At 35.6% G+C, this 23049-nt stretch overlaps 4 protein-coding genes, 2 long non-coding RNA genes and 2 other non-coding genes across 9 annotated transcripts; 6 read left to right on the top strand and 2 right to left on the bottom strand.

The window, feature by feature from the left end:
- The first annotated feature begins 208 nt into the window (after positions 1-208).
- Positions 209-1492, top strand: LOC125202677. The gene is made up of 3 exons (XR_007173149.1): positions 209-332; positions 404-552; positions 1289-1492. It is a non-coding gene; the product is annotated as an uncharacterized LOC125202677 (long non-coding RNA).
- Positions 1493-6847: 5355 nt separating this feature from the next.
- On the bottom strand, positions 6848-6919 carry TRNAC-GCA. Its single transcript has one exon. It is a non-coding gene; the product is annotated as a tRNA-Cys (tRNA).
- A 2938-nt stretch (positions 6920-9857) lies between these two features.
- Positions 9858-9929, top strand: TRNAC-GCA. Its single transcript has one exon. It is a non-coding gene; the product is annotated as a tRNA-Cys (tRNA).
- A 968-nt stretch (positions 9930-10897) lies between these two features.
- On the top strand, positions 10898-13326 carry LOC125202243 (serine/arginine-rich splicing factor RS41-like). Of its 2 annotated transcripts, XM_048100604.1 has the most exons (6): positions 10898-10996; positions 11092-11222; positions 12010-12122; positions 12240-12475; positions 12675-12938; positions 13033-13326. In XM_048100604.1, exons 2-6 carry the CDS (start codon positions 11117-11119, stop codon positions 13082-13084), a joined length of 771 nt encoding a protein of 256 aa, XP_047956561.1. In that variant the 5' UTR covers positions 10898-10996; positions 11092-11116; the 3' UTR covers positions 13085-13326. The 2 variants fall into 2 exon arrangements, with proteins under 2 accessions (XP_047956561.1, XP_047956562.1); XM_048100605.1 differs by lacking the exons at positions 10898-10996; positions 11092-11222 and adding an exon at positions 11658-11822.
- Positions 13327-15139: 1813 nt separating this feature from the next.
- LOC125200784 (RING-H2 finger protein ATL67-like) lies at positions 15140-16634 on the top strand. Its single transcript, XM_048098550.1, has 3 exons — positions 15140-15606; positions 16056-16153; positions 16234-16634. The coding sequence occupies exons 1-3, from the start codon at positions 15448-15450 to the stop codon at positions 16481-16483; spliced, it is 507 nt and encodes a 168-aa protein (XP_047954507.1). The 5' UTR covers positions 15140-15447; the 3' UTR covers positions 16484-16634.
- Positions 16635-17565: 931 nt separating this feature from the next.
- LOC125200782 (ATPase GET3A-like) lies at positions 17566-19252 on the top strand. Its single transcript, XM_048098547.1, has 6 exons — positions 17566-17685; positions 18069-18219; positions 18412-18522; positions 18663-18801; positions 18874-18989; positions 19073-19252. Exons 1-6 carry the CDS (start codon positions 17621-17623, stop codon positions 19247-19249), a joined length of 759 nt encoding a protein of 252 aa, XP_047954504.1. The 5' UTR covers positions 17566-17620; the 3' UTR covers positions 19250-19252.
- Positions 19253-19311: 59 nt separating this feature from the next.
- Positions 19312-22316, bottom strand: LOC125200781 (subtilisin-like protease SBT4.14). The gene is made up of 9 exons (XM_048098546.1): positions 22182-22316; positions 22025-22113; positions 21832-21929; positions 21507-21750; positions 20910-21423; positions 20516-20838; positions 20324-20432; positions 20029-20242; positions 19312-19951 (listed from the first exon to the last, which is right to left on the bottom strand). Exons 1-9 carry the CDS (start codon positions 22314-22316, stop codon positions 19404-19406), a joined length of 2274 nt encoding a protein of 757 aa, XP_047954503.1. The 3' UTR covers positions 19312-19403.
- On the top strand, positions 21632-22331 carry LOC125200785. The gene is made up of 3 exons (XR_007172778.1): positions 21632-21723; positions 21863-22104; positions 22196-22331. It is a non-coding gene; the product is annotated as an uncharacterized LOC125200785 (long non-coding RNA).
- The last annotated feature ends 718 nt before the right edge of the window (positions 22332-23049 follow it).

The following is a 23049-nucleotide window of genomic DNA, read 5'->3' as shown; positions in this document are numbered from 1 at the left end:
GAAATTATGGGCTCTCTTGTTATCATATTAATTCTAGCCCACACACTTAACCAAAATAACTATCCTTGGCCCAATGAATTAATTTAAAGAGGTGTAACTTGTTCAACTTAAAGAGGCCCAACTGGAAATAAACTTAAAGTCCATTCTTTAGCCCAATAAGTAATTAAAAGATGAAACCCTACTTATTCAAACTCCTCTCCTTCGCCTCCTTCCTCCCCAACGTCTCTCTCTCTCTCAAACTTCTTCTCTCTCTCTCGCCTCTGCCGGAAACGGCTGCCACCGCCGGTTACGCCGGCGCTGCTCCGGTCACTGCCGTTTTCATTGCTCGGAAAGTAAGTTTATCTCATTTTGAATTTTGTAAAACGAGCTTCTAAATTTTGAATCTTTGCATAACAATTTTTAGAAATTAGAAGGAATAGAAAACACGTTAAAGAGGACGGAGAAGTGTCGTCCTTTCGCCGGATTTCGCCATCACTGTCGGGCCGCCGCCGCCGCCGCCACTGAGCTGCCGTCGCCGCCGCCGATCTGCCGGAGAGCAGAATTCTAGCCAAGGTATGTTTTTCTTATTTCCTTAGTTAAATTTCTATTTGGGTGGCTTCATATATTTGTGATTTAAGAGGCTACGATTTTTCTTATTTATGCATAAAAGTTGAGATTTTGAAGAAGTACTAAGCATGGTTGTATTTTGAGTTTTGGGACAGAGATATGTACTAAATGACGGCATGCTTTAAAGAAAGAATTGTGGTAGGGAACATACTTAGATAATGAGAAAACTTGGTGAGTGAACAAAATGCAACTTTCATCTACTTATTAGCTAAGCTTTTGAAGCACCTTCCTCTAAACTTGAATGTGTGGAAACATGGATTTTTGTGGGTGGAAAAGATACATTTATGCGATGAAGCTGATGAGAGATTGTGATGGGAAAAAGGTTGAGAGAGATGTTCTATTTATAGTTAATTTCTTACCGTGTGATCTTGAATGTGGCGACAAGAAACATAAAACTCTTCTCCTCAAATTCATCATACTCATCATGATGTTGGAGACTTTATTCCTCTGATTCTAATTAACTTACTATGCTAATTAACTCACTGTTGGAGCATGCATGGGGAAGGGTTTATTCTTGCAAGATTTTGAAAGATGGTAACGCGTGTGTGCTTCGGTGTCACCATCAATAGAATGATGTCAAAGTTGTTCTTTCATGAACTATTTACTCTTTGACTAAATAAGGAACTAGAGTGTAGAAGTACTTTGGCTTCTAGTATTACAAACTCATTTTCTTTGAGTGCAGGACATGGTTTGGGAGAGAAAGTGGGCATTCAAGAATAAGGAATGGCTATCCGAGAAGCTGCTATTGTATAGTACTAAATACTAGAGAGTTGATAATTATATTCACATGTATTGCTACTTTATTTACTCATGTTAAAGAGCATTATCTCATATATGTACATGGACACTTAATATTCTTCTACTATACTTGCTCTTGCATAAATCATTCCTCGACTTCTTGTATTTATCATTCTAGCAAGCTTCCTTTCTCACATCTTAGTAATTAATTTTTCTTAACATAGATAAAATGTAAAGCAAGCAAACATAGTAGTTTAAAGTACTACTCCACTTTATGGTATCATTCACTTTCTATATGAAACTATTATTAGCATTAAAATAAATGTGGGATGTTACACATTAACTGATCTAACATGTCGAAAATCACGTTGTGCACAAGCTAATGCATTTTCATCACAACACACGACAATCATATTTTGAAGAAGCTTAGCATTATTAATGAGGTCCAAAGTCAACTTTCGATCTAACGAAGAACCTGAATATCCTGAGACTTTGAGATACTTTTGAAACAAGTCGTAGTCAAAATGATCATATGTTTCTACCTTGAGTTCCTTACATCGGACCGGCAACGCCTCGTGTAGAAACTATGTACAAGAAATATCATAAATATGTGTCAAATGTATTGACTAATGCATCAACATGTACGTATATATACTCAATTTAGCGATTAGTTAATGCTTACCTTTATCACGAGTTTTTCTAATGAACCACATGATTCAACTAAACGGCGCGTATAGCATGAAAAATTATCCCAGCTAGATTGAAGGGTATGGCGTGAATACCAATAAGAATCATTCGTATCAAGCACCATTTCCAGATGTTTTATATTTGCAAGTTGAATTGATAAATTGTTAAATAATTCAAGATTCACTTGAAAATAAAATCGCATGCATTAATATTTGACATGTGTAATTTGTGCAGAAGAAATTTAAAAAGAATAGTTTGAGCCAAACCTGATACATAGAACACTGAAAGATGAGAGGCGCAATAGTTGGAGTTGGTCACGTATGCAAGATGGCATTCCAGCAAGAAACTCAACATTCGTGATTAATTTAGCAAATCAATCTCTAAGATCCAGTTTGGTAAGCTTCGGAATATTACTAAGTTGCACTCTACATCCACTTCTCCATTCACAACATGTCAAAGAAACCAGGCTAATCGCATCGCGGATCACAATAGATGTAACTCCACAAAGGTATTATAAATTTAAATACTTCAATTTCGAGAGGCCAAAAATTGAGACATATTTCAACTCGTGAGATGATTCAACTGTCAAACATTCAAGAGCAAGGCAATTGGAGACCAATAACTCAAAGTTTTGATCAGTACATTGAAGGCCATCTAGAGACAAATCTTTAAGGCATTTAAGACCGTTTCTCGCATTAGAAAGTCAAGACCCTTAAGATTATGATACATAGTTATATGGATTATTTCAACTTTCTTCGTTAGAGCAAACTCGAACCAACTCACAAAAGTGCCACAATATCCTTCCATGGACAACCTGAACTCTTTTATCTGACTGCCTCTATGTGAATTCAAGACACGATCGACCTTACTTACATAATTTGATAAATTGTCAATCTCATCTATATATGTTGGGAAATTGAGTTGAGTGATGTAGGTATGGAGATTTCGCCAAGAGGTTGAAAGTATGCTAGTCGAAATAGCTTCTTGGAGGGTGAGTCGAGAGATTATAAATATCAAAATATCACCAGGTAACTTACTGATTCTATCTTCACACACCATCTGCAAAATTCACATATCATAATTACTCTATCCAATCAAAACACTATAAGAAAAACTAAATTTCATTAGAAAGCTTCATCAATTAATTAAGCAAAAGATCATATCATTTTGTAGTCTAAATTTAAAAAATACGGATGTCATTTTCATATCATTATAGGTTATTCTTTGTAAAATGATCTAAAAAAACAGATCACTAATAACATGCATCACAAACACTTTACTCTAACCACGGTATTACTTCACTCTAAGCACGTTTTACTTCACTGAAATTAAAAAATAGATCACTAATAACATGCATCACAAATATTTCACTCTAAGCACGTTTTACTTCACTGAAATGGAAAAAACAGATCACTAATAGCATGGATCACAAACACTTCACTCTAACCTTGGAATACTTCACTCTAAGCACGTTTTTACTTCACTGAGATGAAAAAATAGTGCACTATAAGCATGGATCACAAACACTTCACTCTAAGCATGTAATACTTTACTTTAAGCACTTTTTTTACTTCACTGAAATGAAAAAATAGTGCACTATAAGCATGTATCACAAACACTTCACTCTAAGCATGGAATACTTCACTCTAAGCAGATTTTACTTCATTGAAATGAAAAAACGGATCACTAATAACATGCATCACAAACACTTCACTCTAACCATGAAATACTTCACTCTAAGCACGTTTTACTTCACTGAAATGAAAAAATAGATCACTAATAGCATGGATCACAAACACTTCAGTCTAAGTACGTTTTACTTCACTGAGATGAAAAAATAGATCACTCTAAGCATGCATCACAAACACTCCACTCTAACCATGGAATACTTCACTCTAAGCATGTTTTCTCTCTTTAATATTGCGGTAAGCTTTTCTAAATCTAGTTAAAAGTCTTACAAATAATAATCTATTCCAAAGGAAGTACCAGAAAAATAAATTTGATCTTCTTTATTGTTTGGCACTGAAATCCACACTCCAGATTGTCCTAATCTATCGCGTTCTCTCTATACACTTCAATTTCAAAATATTTTACTTCTGTGTTATTGCTGATTACTAATTTCCATTTCGATTGTAAATATTCAGATCGGTTGAATTAGACTTAGTAACTGGATTGAATTGGAAGTGAGTTGAGAAGCAAAGCAAATGCGGAAAAAGGAGTCGGTTGTGCGATTCACGGGGATGGTGATTCGATCCCAAATTCGATTGAATTGGGTGCTTCGAGAAGCCGGGAAGAGGAGTGATGGCGGGGAGATGAATTACGTAAATGAGAGATTAACTCAAATGTTAATCCTAATTTTATTTGTGAAATGTCCATTATACCCCCGCCTTCTTCTAGTGAAGTAAATGTTTAATATAGTGAACTGATTTCTCCTCCAATTTCAAAAATCACATAGATTAATATCAGCCCTTGATTTCTTGATCTTGCAGCTGATATTTATTCTCTAATTATGCCTTTAATAGGCACTTGCCATATATCACTACTCTATATACTATATATAGTATTTATTAAAATGGGCGAGGGGCCCAAGGAGCCCCCTGCCCCATCGTGCCTCCGCCCCTGGTTATGGGGTCTACGTCCAAAAATAGAAAGATTTTAAAATTTCTATTTTTGAGAAACGACTCAAAATAGAAATAGTTTCTATTTTTAAAATACCGAGGTAATATATTTTAAGGGAAAATTATGAAATAGGAAATTACTATTTTAATGTTAATTATAGAGTAAATCCAATATTCCAATTATCTCTTCACTCACATGATCTCTTCACTCTACCCACTTGCATAACTCAATTGATAAGACGTTTCTTTTTCGATCAATAGATCAGAGGTTATGGAAACCATTATTCTATCATCTCAAAGAAGGAAAATAATTGCAAGGTACTACTATATTATATACATGCAGTCATGCAGAAATCTCATCACCCAACACAAACAAACCTAAGAAATAAAATAAAGAGTGAACTACAAAAATGGTCCCTGGACTATGGGTTTATCTCGCCCATAGTCCCTGAACTTTAAAAATATCGCCAGTAGTCCCTAGACTAAGGGTTTATCTCGAAATTGGTCCTTTTGGATTTTTTTGGTACGAAAATACCCTTTGATATTATTTTGGGGGGTTTGGGCAATTTGGTCTTTTTACACTTTTATATTTTAATCTGATATTATCTTAGTCATGTACTAACTTTGATATTATTTCAAAATTATCATTCTTCTTTCATTTTGTTATCCTTCACTGAATTTGTTTCTTTTATTTCAATATTAGATTTAATTTTATAAAATTAAATTTAATATTTAGATTTTAAATATCAATAAATTTTTTTAATGAAAACTATTAATTCATGGACACTATAAATATTGATTAAAACTATTAATTTTTGTTATTTAATATAATATTCAATTGAATTGAAGAAGTACAGAAAAATAATATTAATTATGATGGAAAAATAAGAGTTATTCTATTTAGCCTCCGTTTGGTTGTTATAATTGCTTGTGATTAAATATTATGAAGTTGACTAAAAATTTGATCATACTAAAATTTTTATATAGGAGTATTTTTGTTGAAATTTTCTAGTAAATTTTGATTGTTTTCAAATTAATAAACGAAAATTATATTAGTCTTACATTAGATGCATATTTATTTCAGAATAAATTGTGTTATATAATCTATTTATGATTAAAGCTACTGTATTAAATATTGATTAAAACTAAGGCGTTGTCATACCTTATTGATTACATAGTACTATACACTATCAAATATTGATTATAACTATTAATTTTTGCTATTTATTAATTTTTATAATTAAAAAAATTTATTGATATTTAAAAATTAAAATTTAAAATTTTGTAAAATTAAATCTAATATTGAAATAAAGAAACAAAGTGAAGGATGACAAAAGGGAAAAGGATGATAAATTTGAAATAATATCAAAGTTTTATGCATAGCTGAAATAATATCAGATTTAAAATGTTAAAAGTGTAAAAAGACCAAATTGCCCAAACCCCCCAAAATAATATCAAAGGGTATTTTCGTACCAAAAAAAGCCAAAAGGACCAATTTCGAGATAAACCCTTAGTCCAAGGACTACTGGCGATATTTTTAAAGTCCAAGGACTATGGGCGAGATAAACCCATAGTCCAGGGACCATTTTTGTAGTTCACTCTAAAATAAATTAACAAGTATATAAAAGCAATGTTGCAGTTAATCTATCTCCTTTGAATCTGCAGTTGCTATCTATGTTCTTCTCTAATAGAAATTGTTCTTTGCTCTTACCGATTAAATCGGTGCTCTAATCTTTTAATCTAAAATCTGCAATTCTCATGAATCAAAAAAGCAGAGAAATTATTGAAGAACATTGAAGAAATTGCCATGGAATATTATGGACAAAATTGTCGATCAAAGAAGGGAGAAAGAGGATTTTCCTTTAATGACTACATTGTGAAAGAGTTACTTTACAAACTAAACCTTATAAATAGACTAGAGAAAATGCTAAAAGTAACTAATAAAAGGAGTAACAACTTTAACTAGTCTAACAACACTATTAATCTAAACAAATTTATTTTTCAGTAAAACATATATACCCAACTTAATGCATACCTTTAGTACAAGTTTTTCTAAGAATAAGTTTTTCTAAGAATGACATGCTTATATAACATGAGTTAGGATCATTTCAATAAATAAAATTAAGAGATAAATGTTTTCAACTAAATTAAACAGACAAAGATATACAGTTTTTGGGAAATAAAAAGAATACAGAGAGAGGGCCCAACCGGGTTCGAACCGGTGACCTATTGATCTGCAGTCAATTGCTCTACCACTGAGCTATGGACCCATTTCTTCATACTTTTTACAAAATTATTTATTAGTACTAAATATTTACTGATTACAAAATTCACTGTTGAACTTTTGCGTGGATTATTTAAATGTAATAATCTATTCACTAATTGTCAAATTTGCATTTTCAGCAAATTATATGATATGTTGACGTTTGCAGGCTGATTAGAGCTTGATGGTAGTAGGTAGAATACTAGAATTAATAAATTATCTGATATTAATGTGCTTTAGTTTTTTCACGCGACATTGTATTCACATTTTAGGATAAAAATGCAAAAAAAGGTAATTGTCATTTAAATGAGACTATTTACAATCACTAATATTTCGGAAACTCTTAATCAAGTATTGCCGCAATTAAATAACTAATACATTAACTGATTCAATATGTCCAAAATCAAGACACGCACGAGATAATGCTTCTTCATCAAGTGATTAGTGATATGACAATCACTTTTTGAAGAGTCATAACATTATTAATGATGTACAAAGCCAATTCTCGTTCAGATAAAGAACCCGAATATCCTGAGATTTCCAAATGCTTTTGAGACAAGTCACACCCACGATGATCATATGCTTCTACCCCGACTTCCCCCTGGAGCCACTCTGGCATGCGTGTCAACTTCAAGAAAATTTATAAGGATGTGTCATATGTACTGACTATTGCATAAATATGTATGCATATATATATATATATATATAACCAAATTAATGTATACCTTGATCATGAGTTTTTTTAATGAAGGACAAGCTTCAACCAAACGACATGCATATTGTGAAATATAATAACAATCATGATCATTCCTCGCATCAAGCACCAACTGTAGATGTTTTATATTTACAAGTTGAAGCGACAAATTATTCAACAACTTAAGATTCAACTGCAAATTAAAATCACATATATTAACATTTGAAATGTGTGGATGGGATGGAAAAAAGGTGAATTATTATTATACCTTATACGTAGAAACCGACCTAGATGAGAGGCGTAATAATTGGAGTTGATCGCGTATGCACGATGACATACCAGTAATGAAATCAATATGTGTCACCATATTTTGACTATTATCTCCAATATCAAGTTTGGTAAGCTTCGGAATATTATGAAGGTGAACGCTACATCCAATTCTCCATTCACGGCTCGTCAAAGAAACAAGACTAACTGTCTCGCAAATAGCAATGGATCTAAGTCCCCAAAGGAAAGATAAGTTTAAATGCTTCAATTTTGAAAGGCCAACAATCGCGATATTTTCCAATTTGTAACATATGCTAATGGTTAAACATTCAAGAACAGGACAATTGGAGACCAAAAACTCAAAGTCTTGATCAGTCATCTGAATGTGAGATAGATATAGATCTTTAAGGCATGCAAGACCATTAGTATTTGTAAGTCCATGAAATGCAGGATTTCGATGAGGTATAACTATACGTATTGTTTCAGCTTTCTTAGTCAGGGCAAACTCAAACCACTTCACAAACTTGCCACCTGCAAGCATGTCCAACCTGAACTCTTCTATTCGATCGCCTTTATGTGAATTCAAGATATGTTCGACCATACATACATAAGTTGATTTGTTGTCGATCCCACATCTATATTTTGTGAAATTGAGACGAGTGATGTAGCAATGGAGATGCCGCCAACACGTTGAAAGTATGCAAGTCGCAGTAGCTTCTTGAACGGTCAACCGAGAAATTATAGACATGAGCATATCGATAGGCAATTTGCTGATAGTATCTTCATGCACATTCTGCAATATTTCACATAAAAACAATGAGAAAACTATATCATTAATACATTATACATATATGTAAACCTCCAACAATTGTTTGAGTAAAATATCATAGCTTCGGTCTATACAATCGTCAATCAAAAAGGCAAAACACAGTAATCAGTTATACACAACGACGGAAAGTATGCAAGTTTGGAACCTCAATGCTACAATGTTTTCTAAATTTTGTAATACCCAAATACAAAATTGAAACATGTTAAATATCATATAATGCTTACCGCCATAGCTTTAGTCTATCCAACAGAATGAATAAGTTTCTCTATTTGTTGTTGGGCTTTAAAATATAAATGGATAATGTGTGAAAAAATTATTGTGTTAAGGTAGAGAAGATTTTATATATTTGAAATAAGATATTTTGCATCACAATTCTTTGATATTGTTGTAAGAATTTTCTATATATAAGTATATTATTACACTAATAAATGGATTATGATTAGTATCAGGAAAACTAAATTGTTTGAATACATTATATTTGTGTCTTAATTGGGAGATGAACCAAAGTGGCATTATAAATTTATTTATTTATTTAGTTATTACTTTGACAAGTGGAATTATAGTAGAGATTCTCAATTTTCATAGTTTTAACCAAAAAAATTGTACTAATTCTTTAACAAGTGGAACCATATAAAATTATAGCATGTTTAACGTACTGAATGTAAATAAATCTAAAACCATTCATCAATATTTCTTAAATCTGTTGGCCTTCCATATAATTATACATACAATTATACATATAGTGATAAGAATGTACTAGTGTCCTACTATAGGGATGGTCAAAAATACCTTAAATACGGATTACATTGCATCTCTTTTAAAGTTGTATCGTATGAGTAAACTTAGAAAAACATATAGATTCCAAAAAATTAAATAAGGGACATTATTAAAATTGAGGCTGTAAATCTTGGAATTTATTAATTTAATACCACGATCATTATGTAATTCACATATTCTTTATAATACAATTATTAATGGCCATGTGATGTTATATTTATCAAATTGTAATGCAAATATATATAATGTACAATAGTATATGGAGTGTTACCATAATAATATCATTATAAATTTATTTTGTATATGATATTATAATATATGCGAATACGTTATTACTAATAATTGTTCATTAATTTAAATATGATTTTATACCAAAATGGGTCCATAGCTCAGTGGTAGAGCAATTGACTGCAGATCAATAGGTCACCGGTTCGAACCCGGTTGGGCCCTCTTTGTTTAAAGTTTTTTTGAAATGAATTTAATTAATCTATGGTGAGTCCAATTATTATTTTGATTAAGAATTTAATCACCAATCATGTTAAGTACTCCTTATATTAAAGTTTGTTTGCTTCGGAAATTAAAAACGGATATAAAGAAAGACTCTCTTATGTTGGAAAAAAAATTACTAAAGGTAAACCACATCCTTCAAATTTTATGTTCTATACAGGTGACATGCTTGAATAATATTTTTTGATTTGAATAATCTATGTTATGTATTCCATACTATAAAATACTCCATAGATATGTTGTTGCTATTGAAATGAAATGGAAGTAGACATGCAACAGTATCTCCCTTGCATTCATTTGTTTGTTTGTTTTTTTTTTCTTTTGGGATATTAAAATTAATTGGTAGTTTATAAACAGGTTCCTTTGTAAGTATTGTTCATAATCCGATTTTTTAAAAAAATATTAAACTTCTCGTTCACTCCCCATTTGTCACCATTTTCCTTTTGATTCATTCACAATTCATTTGCTATATCTATTGATAGTAACTTAATGCTCCTAACTCAAAAGGAATCCTCCTTTTCCTCTTTCCTTTTATTTTAAAGAGACAATTTTTCTTTTTAATTTTATAATTTCATAAGCATAATGTTGGAGTATCACATTTGACTATGTCTATGCCAAAATTCTCATTTGTAGCGATGCAACTTTTTGTTACAATAATATTTGCACCAAAACGTTATTACACACATGCATGCAACCATATATAATTTGGAGATATATTCACAGGAATGTATTCAGGTCAGAACGCTAAGCATTGTCAAAACGTCAAATCATATAATATTTTATGCATATGATTTTACGTTTTGACAAAGATACTGTTCTGACCGTAATACACGCTGTATTCTGTTCAAATACACTACAATTCTAGTTAATATTTCAGCAAAGGCCCAATAACATGTTTTGAGCCTTTTGGCCCACATTGTGGAGGCCCGAAAGTTTACCTCTTCAAAATCAATTAGCTAATTCTAGGGTTTCTCAACATCAGTCTCGCTGCAAAGAGAGGAGGCGCCAAGGTAACTGATCCACAACCTTCTTCTCTCCATTTCTATGATTAATTCAACCATAGCTCAGCCTTGCAACAAATTGAGCTTGATTACTATTTTTGCAGGTATTTCTGAAAAAAATTCAGCATCATGAAGCCTATATTTTGCGGGAATCTGGACTTTGACGCTAAGCAATCCGACGTTGATCGCCTTTTCAGAAAATATGGGAGGGTGGATCGCGTAGATATGAAATCTGGTAAAAATATCTTTAGTTGATGGTTTCTTAAAGTAGATCCTGTGTTGGATTCTGTGGTATTGTGTGATCCGCTTCCATTATTGACCTCGAAGACTCGAACATTGCACTCATCTAAGGCAGTTTGTACTTGTAATGTCGATGGAAACTAAAAAGAAAAAAAAAATTGGATGGATGAAAGGGGAGAGCTGAGTGATTGTCATTAGTTGTTGTTTTGCTATAAAGTAAGATCTTAATCGATGTTGCAGTGTAAAAGATGTGTTTTTTTTACTAATTGAATAGAAAAAGGAATGTTTAGCTGGTGTTGTTTATAAGAGGAGGGCGCTTTTGTCTTTATGCTATAGTGAGGCTTCGAGCTCAATAGTTTCTTTGGCGCAGGATTACTCTTGGTCTTCCTGGATGGATGGTTCTCTCTGCTTTAATTTTGTGGCTTGTGCCCAAGATACATGTTTGTCTGTCCGAAAGAATCGATATTTCTGCCATGCTCTACCATTCCACACTACCTGTAGATCATTCACTTTTCTATTCCTCACCACTTTGCCCAGTCACCGATTTCCAACATGTTTCGACATAGATTCATGTTCAATTCGGATCCAGTGGCAGGTGTTATGTTCTCTTCATGCAAACGTTTTTTCCCTTTCCTCTCCATCTTATTTGCAGGGGTTTTGAATGTTGTAATTGTTTACCTAGCATCATTATGTTACATTGTGCAAGGTGTCTTTTCACTTAGTCAGTTGTCTCCCAGCTAGAAGTCTAGGCTTGTTTCTCTTAACTCTTTTTGGCTTTATAGGCTTCTGCTTCGTCTATATGGAAGATGAGCGGGACGCAGAGGATGCGATCCGGAGGCTTGACAGGATAGAGTTTGGCAAGAAAGGGCGCAGAATTCGTGTTGAGTGGACCAAGGTTTGTCTGTTTTTCTATTTATTTAATGCCAAATGGTATGTAGTTTATACGTATGAATTTAAGGTTACTGTTGATCCCTTTTCTTAACATAATTAAGTGTGCTTATTTCATCTGCAGCAAGAGCGTGGTAGCAGAAGGCCTGATAGCACCAGAAAATCTTCTTCCAGTGCACGACCTTCTAAAACGTTATTTGTTATTAACTTTGATCCTATCAATACTAGGACCAGGGACATTGAAAAGTATTTTGAGCATTATGGGAAGATATCCAATGTCAGGATCAGAAGGAACTTTGCGTTTGTGCAGTATGAGCTGCAGGAAGATGCAACCCGAGCATTAGAGGAGACTCACCTAAGGTCCGTAATAAATCCATCTATTGTCTAGTTGTTGTATGTGTTATTACTATGGTCTACTAAGCCAACTAAAGTATGTATAACATACACAAAAAGTAACTTAGAATAAGGCCATTAAGCTACCGTATATTGAAACCCCAGATCATAGTTTCTTGAAGCCGAATAGGAAATTACTCTACTTGACACTCTTCTTACTTTGCAGCAAGTTCATGGATCGAGTTATATCAGTGGAATATGCAATCCGGGACGATGATGACAAAAGAAATGGGCACAGCCCTGATGGAAGAGGACGTGACACGTCTCCTGATAGAAGAAACTATGATCGCAGACGTTCCCCAAGTCCCTATCAAAGAGATAGGGGTAGCCCTGACTATGGACATGGATCTGTACCAAATTCTAGATCAGAACGGAGGGGCAGTCCTCAATATGGAAGAGCAGAAAGCCCTGCCAATGACAGATACAACAGGTCATTATTATTCTTTATTTCTAGCATTTGTTACTTTCTACATAGTTTCTGTGGACTGAGACTTAATGAAATTTCGTTATATGTAAACATGCAGTCGTTCACCCCCGCCTGCACGTGAGAGGTCTCGATCACGATCTCGGTCTTGAGAAGGACGAACACTGTTGGTAGCATTTGGTAGAATCTATTCTCATCATTCTTCCCTGCATATTTCTCCAAGTGTTATTCAACTAGTTATTGTTAAAACTTTGGGTAGAGAGTGTTGTAGCCTATGCATTGTTGAATTCGATTGTAATTCGTACTTATGTCGAACTGTTCTATGTTTCAACTGATGTGTATCTGATTGATCTTGTATTTCATGGATAAATTGATGTAATCGTGGATTGGTTTATGATTTATGTCCAATTTTATGGATCACAACTGAGCCTTTGATAAAACAAAGCCAATTCATAAAATATGATGTGCTCGACTAATGCTAAACATATTTCAACAACCCACACTAATTTAACACGATGAGACACTTTCATCGCTCTAATTAAACGTATTTACAAAATATTATTTCCTCTATTTCATTATAAGTGAGGTGTATTTCTTTTTACACTTCTACTATAAGTGAGATAATTTCTTTTATGACAAAAAACAAAAATTTGTGGCCAAAAGAAATGTCTCACATGTAATGAGATGGATGAAGTGCTATTTTTTATTAATATATTTAAGTGGACATTGAAATGATAATTCAATGTATTAAATGGAGAAAAATAATAATTGGATATAATCATGTCAAGATTTAAAATGCTGATTGGTCATCATGCAAATAAAAATGAAGAAGTGTGTTTTTTTTATATCAAATTAATGATTTTTTTATCTATTAAGTTATTTACTACATATTTTATAACTTCGTTAAAGTTGGTTTTCCTCTCCACTACATCATTATATAAGTGATCTCAATGAAAAAAAATTTCTGTTTATTCACTTTGTAAACCCAAGAAATAATAGAGAATGATCATTGAAGTACCATTGATTTTGTATTGAATATCGGAAAAACACAAAAGAAAGGTAAAATAAACCATAACTTTATTATTATTGTATTTTAATATCAAAATTCAACTGCATGATACATAAAGAAATTTACTACATAGACTATATTCACTTTAAAAAAATGACAATAACCAATTTTATTCATAGTCATGATACATCATTTTTACTATTATAGATACTTATCCAATATCTTTTATCAATAATAATATTAATCAATTTATGACCAATTTGATACTTTTGATTGGAAGTGAGGAGAGGGTTCACACATGTTTTCCTCCAAAAATGAACACATTCTAATTTCGAAATATATGGGTCAAGCACAACGTGTTAGATACGATTGATGATCAACAAAACAATTATATCCAATTAATAAAATTGCACGATGATCCTTCCAAACAGCACGCAACAAAATTGAACTTTATGAGCCACCAACCAATTTATGAATTGATATAATCTACCAACCAATTTATGAATTGATAAAATAGAATCTCGCCATTTCTTATTATTCATTACAACATAGCGACTTTTTATAGCACTCATTTTCTTATGACAAATTTACAACAGGAGTTTAGTTTGATTGCTTAGGCTACAATATAGTTAAGTACTTATTTAGATTATTATTTATGATTTTTATCATCTAAAGTCAGATTGATTCAAAAAATTCACTCTAATAAGGAAGGACTACGGTGGACCCTAAGTTGTAGATAAATTCATGTTTTTTTGACGTTTTCACCTACCAATATTCATTTTCCACCTGAATTATCCCACCTACCTCAACATTTTTATTGTAATAAGATTCTTAAATTAGACGTATCAAACAAAGGGGGGCATTGTCGGTCTAATAATGTAAATTAGATAAAAAAGAGAAAAAAGAATCATTTGTAGCCTATTTTACTGATGATTTGAATCTAACAAGAATCATTTCCCAGTCCACGTATACACATTTAGCCGCCATTTTCCCAAAGAAAGATTTCTTCTTACCCACCAGCTGTTTGATGGAAAAACAGTGGGTCCCAGAGAATGGACCCTAGTGGAAATATAGAAGTGCACATCAAGCTCAAAGCAAGATAGGTGATGCAAGACTTTGTTGCACCTCTTCATTATTGATTCATTTACTTAATTCTTGATTAATTGGTAAAATTGTCATTATTTTATTGGACGCTCCTATTTATAATTATAATTATTTGTTTCTGTTGGTTTGTCACTTATTTGGACCTTCTTCTTGCTGTTTCTTAATAAGTGTAATGTCTCCTCATTGGCTCCCACAAAAAATTCAATCTTTTTCTTCACCCGTTTCTTGAAAATTCTTGATGTGGGCTTTACTGCCCTGTTTTGAGCTGATTTTCATTTTTTTGGGGGGATGACTTATTCTCACCTAATAGTTGACTTTCAGATGGGCTACCTGAAAAAAGCAATCTTGATCTAAGATTCTTGTCTTGAGAGAGTGGGGATTGAAGAAAATAGGAGTGGTGTTATGTTGGGGTCTGGGATGAATCTGATCACCACAATTATTGGGTTTGGAATGAGTGCAACTTTCATTGTTTTTGTGTGCACTCGGCTGATTTGTGGGCGGCTCCGCCGCTTGGAGGCCCAGCAAATGTTGGATATTGATTCAAGAATCGATCTTGAGCTGGTATGCATCTGTTTTGCTGGTCTTTAGATTGAGTCTTGGCCTAATTACCTATGATCATTGCAATTTTGAATTCTTGATAATTTCCCTTGTGTTCTTGTACATGAATTCCACTAAGTGAATGTTTATGTTGAAGTTGTTTGGTTATACAGTTATGTGATTTCTAAGGTAGTGTGATTGCTTGATTTTTTTCTCCCCTTGCCTAGATGTATTTTTTTCTGTGAAATCTCTGGCTGTAAAATACATTGTCATTTTGTGCTGTTGTGATAGTAGTTGTGAAATTAGAGGCAATTAACCATATTGAAAATTGCATAAAAGAGTAAGTGAGGAGAAGAGATGTAAACAAATTACAAGTAGTAGATTGGTTAGTTGAAGCCTTTTCCATATGGATATGGCCTTGAGGTTTCTATCACCATTGCATTCTTGAAAATTCAATTTGTGGTTTTTGGCAGCCAGAGCATCGGATTAATGGCCTCGAACCAGTAATGGTTGCAGCAATCCCGACAATGAAGTTCAATCGCGAAGCATTCAGCTCGATGGAGAATACACAGTGAGTATCATACTATCATTGAATGGCTTGAATGAAATAGGTTGATTTTTGTTTAAACTGAATATATTGTGAAATTACAGATGCAGCATTTGTTTGTCTGAGTATCAAGAGAAAGAGGTGTTGAGAATTATGCCAAAATGTGGGCATAGTTTCCATCTATGCTGCATTGATGTTTGGCTAAGGAAGCAGTCCACCTGCCCCGTGTGCCGTCTCTCAGTGCAGGAGTCGATGGAGGCGCCTCCTCCGACCACGCCACAGTCCTCGGAGATCTCAGCCGAGTATTCGCAGCAGTGGCTGCTCCCCTATGCAGCAACCTCTAGATCAACATAGAAACTACTTTGCTTCACTACCTTCTTTTTTTTGGTTTCCCCTTTTTGATTCTGAAAAATTTGAATTTACAGAATGTAGAAGGGATTGATTGTAGATATGTTACATGATGGTGAGATTCATTGATTTATGGAAATATGTTAATATTACATTACATACATATCACTCTACTTTCTCATAATATTTATTAGTACTATATCCTAATCTTTATTTTAGACAGCAATTAACAAGATCATGTAAATGTTTATTTGTTTTTATAAAATTCATTCCCATTTTGTTACTTGTGGATAATCTTGATAAATTAAAAAAGCAATCTTTGATCGAGGTAACAATCTCAAGAATTTTCCATCAAGATCTGTTTCCATGCTCGGTGAAACACAGCACACACTCCACATGTTTGCGTAAATTCCCCACAGAAAAAAGGGGTATTTGGATCGCAGAATCAATCATGGGTTCGAGCGAGGAAATGCCGGAGGGCACGGTGAAGAACATTCTGGAGCAGGAGTCGCTCAAGTGGGTGTTCGTCGGTGGCAAAGGGGGAGTGGGGAAGACAACGTGCAGCTCAATCATGTCAATTCTGCTGGCCAACGTTAGACCCTCTGTGCTCATCATCTCCACCGACCCCGCCCATAACCTCAGCGATGCGTTCCAACAGAGGTTCACCAAGTCCCCTACTCTCGTTAACGGCTTCACAAACTTGTATGCAATGGTGGGGAAATTCTATTACCATCTGCATTTGTTTATGTTTTTGGATATTGCATTTTGATTTCAACGTGTTAAATGACCTTGGGATAGCATGCAGTGAAAAAAGTTTGGAGGTCTTTTAGTAAATTTTTTACTTTTGCAATGTTCACATTGTTTTCTTGATCCCTTCTCTGGATTGATGAATTAATGTTCATTTAACTGATTATGCTTTCAAATTTCTTGGAAATTGTTGTGATTGCTATTTCAATTTGGATATGTTGGTTGGAGCAAGTGGTGTGGAGTATATGCAGGTTTAAGTTTGAACTGAATGTATGCGCTGGCCTGGCCACGTATGTATGATGTTGTATCTAGTGATGTAGTTCTTTTGTCTTCTAGGAAGTTGATCCTAATGTGGAAAATGATGAACACCTTAGTTCAGATGGTACCGATGGGTTTATGTCGGACCTGACAAATTCAATCCCTGGAATCGATGAGGCTATGAGTTTTGGAGAAATGCTCAAGTAAGTCCGATGTCATGCTCGTGCTAAACTTTATATGCACATTTGCTGGCTAGTCACTTCTACAAATGCCTATATCTTCTTTTGCAATGTCAAAAGTAACAGCTTTTTTGGAGATAAACATTAGGAGTTATCTTCCAGTCCTATACTCCTATGGAAGTATAGCATTTCTTATTAATTATGTTGTATTACTACATCGATTTAAATTTCTTCATATTGATCTCATTACTGCTTCTTCAGTTTCGATCTGAACGGGGGTTATTTTATAAGGAACTATGGTTGCTTTGATCTCTACATTTAAATACTTGATTTCTGTTCACTGATCCATGTATATTTGTTCCATCATTCTTAATTGAATTGATGTTGAATTTGGATTTGGATTGCAGGCTAGTGCAGACTATGGATTATTCTGTCATAGTGTTTGATACAGCTCCGACTGGTCATACTCTTCGGTTGCTACAATTTCCATCGACATTAGAGAAAGGTCTTTCAAAGTTGATGAGTTTGAGGAATAAGTTTGGTGGAATGTTCACCCAGGTACAAGCTGATGACTTTTCAAAATATAATAGTAATTCAGAAAATATTTTTGAAGGTCTCACCATGAATTCTTGAGTAAATAGCAATACTGATGTAAGGGAAACATTTAATGAATTGGCTCTGGATAAAAAGCCTCTAGATAGTGCATAAAATCGATGATTACTGGGGATGAGATCTCGGTCTTTCATGCAGATGACTCGCATGTTTGGTGTTGAGAATGATTTTGGTGAAGATGACATATTGGGGAAGCTTGAAGGCATGAAAGATGTGATCGAACAAGTAAACAGACAGTTTAAGGATCCCGTAAGACCTCAAATGATTCTCTGTTGCTGTTTACTCCCGAGGTTTATTGATGTTACGAGGATGTATGAATGAGAAGTTCCTTCGTTCAACTTTACACATTAATAATCCGTTGAGTCTGTTTCTTGATTACTGCCTGGCAGGATTTGACTACTTTCATCTGTGTTTGCATTCCGGAGTTCCTGTCTCTGTACGAAACGGAACGGCTAGTTCAGGAGCTCACCAGATTCGAAATAGATACTCATAATATCGTTATTAACCAAGTAATCTTTGATGAAGAAGGTGAACTATTCATTTCCATTGTCAAGTATCAAATTGTTTATTTTGATCTATGTTGTATCTTTAACTTTTCAGCTGTTGAATCGAAATTGCTCAAAGCTAGAATGCAAATGCAACGGAAGTATCTTGATCAGTTCTATGTGTTGTACGACGACTTCAACATAACTAGGCTGCCGTTGCTGCCTCAGGAAGTATGTTATAATCGCATTGATGCTTTCGATGTAGTCCTACCACACCCCTCTCTCTCTAACTGATACTTGATGTTATTGAACAGGTTTGTGGAGTTCAGGCCTTGCAAGCTTTTTCAAAACATTTTTTAACACAATACGAAGCATCCCTTCAACGAGGGTCGATAGAGGAGGTGGAGCAGAGAGTATCGATCCTAAAAGGAAAGCTCCAAGAAGCTGAATCGGAACTTGAAATAGTTAAAAAAGGGAAACAGAAGGCTTGACTCCGGAATCATCTACTCCAGAAATTCTTTTTCCTATTTGATTTATTTTTATATTTTGTATCTGACCAGAAATTCACAGTTCCTTTTTATTCAATTGTCAACATTTACAGGCTTTCTATAAAAGAATTCTATTTCCATAATTCAGTTTGTCTAATTAATTGGCCCATGGGTTATATACAGCAATAGGGCTCCTCACTGTGTAGTGGAAGCTTCTCCATGTGAGTGAGCCCGATAGAACGAGAACCTGGTCGGACATAGGCTTCGCCTTCACCACGACTTTGAAGCTCTTTCTCTGCAGTGCCTTAGTGAAGGTGAGCGTGGCTGGTTTCACCACAATCTCCACCCCTGCCGGAGCTGTGATGGTGGCGTTGTAGACTGCCCGAGGCGTGCCAACGTTCACCACCTTCCGCTTGAAAACTCCCACGGTAGGTTCTTGCTTATTCTTGAGGGCTAGTTGCATACTTGGATAGTTGATGGCATCTTCACCATTTCCAGGAACCAGTTTCGAGCAGTTTATCGGTCCCTGACCAACTAAACTGCCGATGCCGGTTCCATTGTAGCCTTCACGACATAGAAACTGGACGTAAGACATGTCGTCCATGTCATACACCAGCCCGGGGCTGATTGCTCTAGTCGGGTTAACCTGCCCTGCCCCGTATGCGAACTCAGCATCCTTGTCCACTTTCGAGCTCATAGGCTTTGCTGCACAAGCTCAACTAAAGATCAGCTGACAAAATTTACCCGAGCCTAGATACTCGAAACCAGGGAGTGTTACTTACCGGTAGTCATGATGGCAGATCTGATGGCTGCTGGAGACCAGTTGGGGTGGAACGACTTCACATAGGCCGCAGCGCCTGCTACATGTGGGCACGCCATCGATGTACCGGACATGAAGTTGAACTTGGAATACTGAGTGTCGCCTTTCAGTCCGGTTAGCGATTTCAGAAGTGTGTATGATGCTAGGATGTCGATCCCAGGAGCTGTTATATCCGGCTGTTGGTATCGTTTTTCATCAGAGACCGAAACGTAAAAAAGATCAGTAAGAACTGGATGTAGTTGTTCCAATTTTATTACCTTGAGAAGATGCTTTGTTCCAAGATTGGGACCCCTTGAAGAAAATGAAGCTACAAAGGGAGCTGGGATCTTGATTTCCTCTGATCTGTGTATAACTGCAGATGGTGTTCTGCACAGAACAACAGATATATCAAGTATTGTCTCAGAAATCCAAGAATTTTGTTATAAACTATGAAGAAGGTGAGAATCTACTTTGTTGAATGAATGTAGTCATTGATTCTCTTCCCTGCAGAGGAATTAACCATGGACGCCGGAGCCATGAAGATCTGTGCAGCATCGAGAAAGGAGTCGCTCTCGATGAGGCTGCCAACGCCACCGAGGCCCTTGATGACAGAGTCAGTACCCCAAGAACCCAGTTTGCAGTAGACAAGCTTCCCCTTCACCTTGTTGGGATCCATGGAGTTTTCAAGGCAGTAGCGCGACTCCTCCTTCGTATCCGAGTTCTTTGCAGCATCCATCCCACTCGCGAGAGGGTACAGCTTCTGCCTTGGCTCGAACGTGCTTATCCCGACTCCCTAAATCAAGAAAACATCACTGTCCTTAGCCAGTGAATCAATGGGAGGTGGAATCCAAGGTGCAGACTTACCGATAGCGTGACTCCGTTTCCCAGCACGATGTTGCTCCTGAACTGCCGGTCCATCCCACTTGCCCCCACGGTGAAAAGCCAAGGCGCGTGGTTTGCAACAGTGCCATGGCTCGGCCCGTCATTGCCAGCCGAGGCCACCGTGAGGATCCCTTTCCTCATAGCATGGAAGGACCCCACTGCTATTGAGTCCGCGGTGTAGCTCCCGGTTACGCCTCCTATAGAGATGGATATCACGTCGACACCATCACTTATGGCGGACTCAAACGCAGCAAGGATGTCCGCATCAGAGCACCCGGAAGTGGCCCAACAGACTTTGTACATGGCCACCCGAGCATGGGGCACTGCACCGCGTGCAGTGCCCTGTGCAAAACCATCAAGGTTTGCATTGGGGACCGGGACTCCAGCTAGAGTGGACGATGTGTGGGTCCCATGCCCGTCCGTGTCCAAGGGCGATAGGACATCGTCCGGATCAGGCTTCTTGTCCAGCTTAAAATACTTTGCTCCAATAAGTTTGCTTCAGAGGTAAAAAACAGGGAATTTCTTTTAAACTACAACACATATCTATCTAGCTGATCTTGAAAATTGAAATAGATTTACTTGTTGCATCCTGAGAAGTTGGGTGCACAACCCCCTTTCCACTTTGCCGGTGGCGGGCCAAGGCCGTCGTCCTTGAAGCTGTCGGAATCTGGAGTAATTCCCGTGTCAAGCAGGCCAACGATGATATTGCTCTCGACTTTAGAGTTCCTTCTTGAGTTTGGAGTGAGGCCAACGAATTCCCACGACTTCGTTGTGTGTAGTTTACGGTATCTATTGGGTAAAATCGACACCACTTCTTCCATATCTGAAGTATTTTCCCCCATCATATATGATGATCAGCTGATCACACACCGATACACACAAAAATCACATAAACATTACATACTTGATAGCTTTCTGGCTTCATCTTGAGACAGCTTTGCAGCAAATGCATTGAAGACTTTGGTGTAGCTATACACAAGGGACTCCGAAGCATCGTTCTCACTACACAAAATCAAAGAGACGAACACTCAAAATCGCGCCTTTTTGCATAGTCTCTTGGCCTACAAGAAGATGGAGATGCAGGAATGGTAACAAACCTTTCCTTCAATGAAGAGAGGACACTGAGGTGTGTCTCGAGCAATCTCTCGCCCGAGGCTTCGTCCCTCAAGAAAACAATGTACATGTCCTGAAAAAATCACATCAAACATCATATTCAGAGTACTGAAAACTGATTAATTAGACAGAGTTGCTCACATTCTCTTTTGCAGCTACGACTACGCTTGCAAAGACGAGGTAGAGTAAGAGAAGAGGCGAACGAAGGCGGCTGTTGTTCGACATCAGAAGAGGAACATGTGTGTGCATGTAATCTGACAAGAATTGTTGTGACATATAAATAGGATGCAAGTGAAGAAGGCATTGGGGGAGAAGAAGAAACAATGCTTCCCATGAATGGTATGAATAGATAATATCATCAGACTTTAGCTTAACTCTTTAGTCTATGCTGTAGGATATGAATTGGGAAATCTTACAAGGAAAATATGAGCATTATGGGACGTTAAATCATGTCTGAAAATGATTTGGGATAATTTTATTTTTTGGTTAGACTTGGGTGATAATTCAGTACAACCTTAACTTGTATTTATGGCTACTGTTTACCTTGATTCACCTGGACTTTGCACCAACTATTTAACTTAATTATAGGAAATCTTTGTGTTACACTTTACATTTTTGCCTTTATTTTTACTAGTTACAAAATGATCAAAATGTGTTCACTCAACTACTGCATTCCACACATGGAAAATTGAAATCACGTCTCACTTTCGATAATCTCTCTTTAGTATAAATAACTCCATTTGGAGTTTATGATTAATTTTCAAACATATTTTTTAAAATTAATAATTGAATTTTAGTATTGATTTCAAGTTTAGTTCTCAAGTCCGAAATTTGGACTCATTCCATTTGCATCTCCAATGCTCAATAGAGAGGAATAAACTACTAATCGAGCTAGACATTTCACATTCAGCCGAAACAGACATTTTCTATATATTAAATTCAAACAAAAATATGAATGTGCCATTTAACTAATCTTGATAGCTGAAGTAGATCAGTAAAATTATAGTGG

The sequence above is a fragment of the Salvia hispanica genome, chromosome 1 (assembly GCF_023119035.1).
Source record: "Salvia hispanica cultivar TCC Black 2014 chromosome 1, UniMelb_Shisp_WGS_1.0, whole genome shotgun sequence".
Classification (NCBI taxonomy): Eukaryota; Viridiplantae; Streptophyta; class Magnoliopsida; order Lamiales; family Lamiaceae; genus Salvia; species Salvia hispanica.
This window is presented reverse-complemented; position numbering and strand designations above follow the sequence as displayed.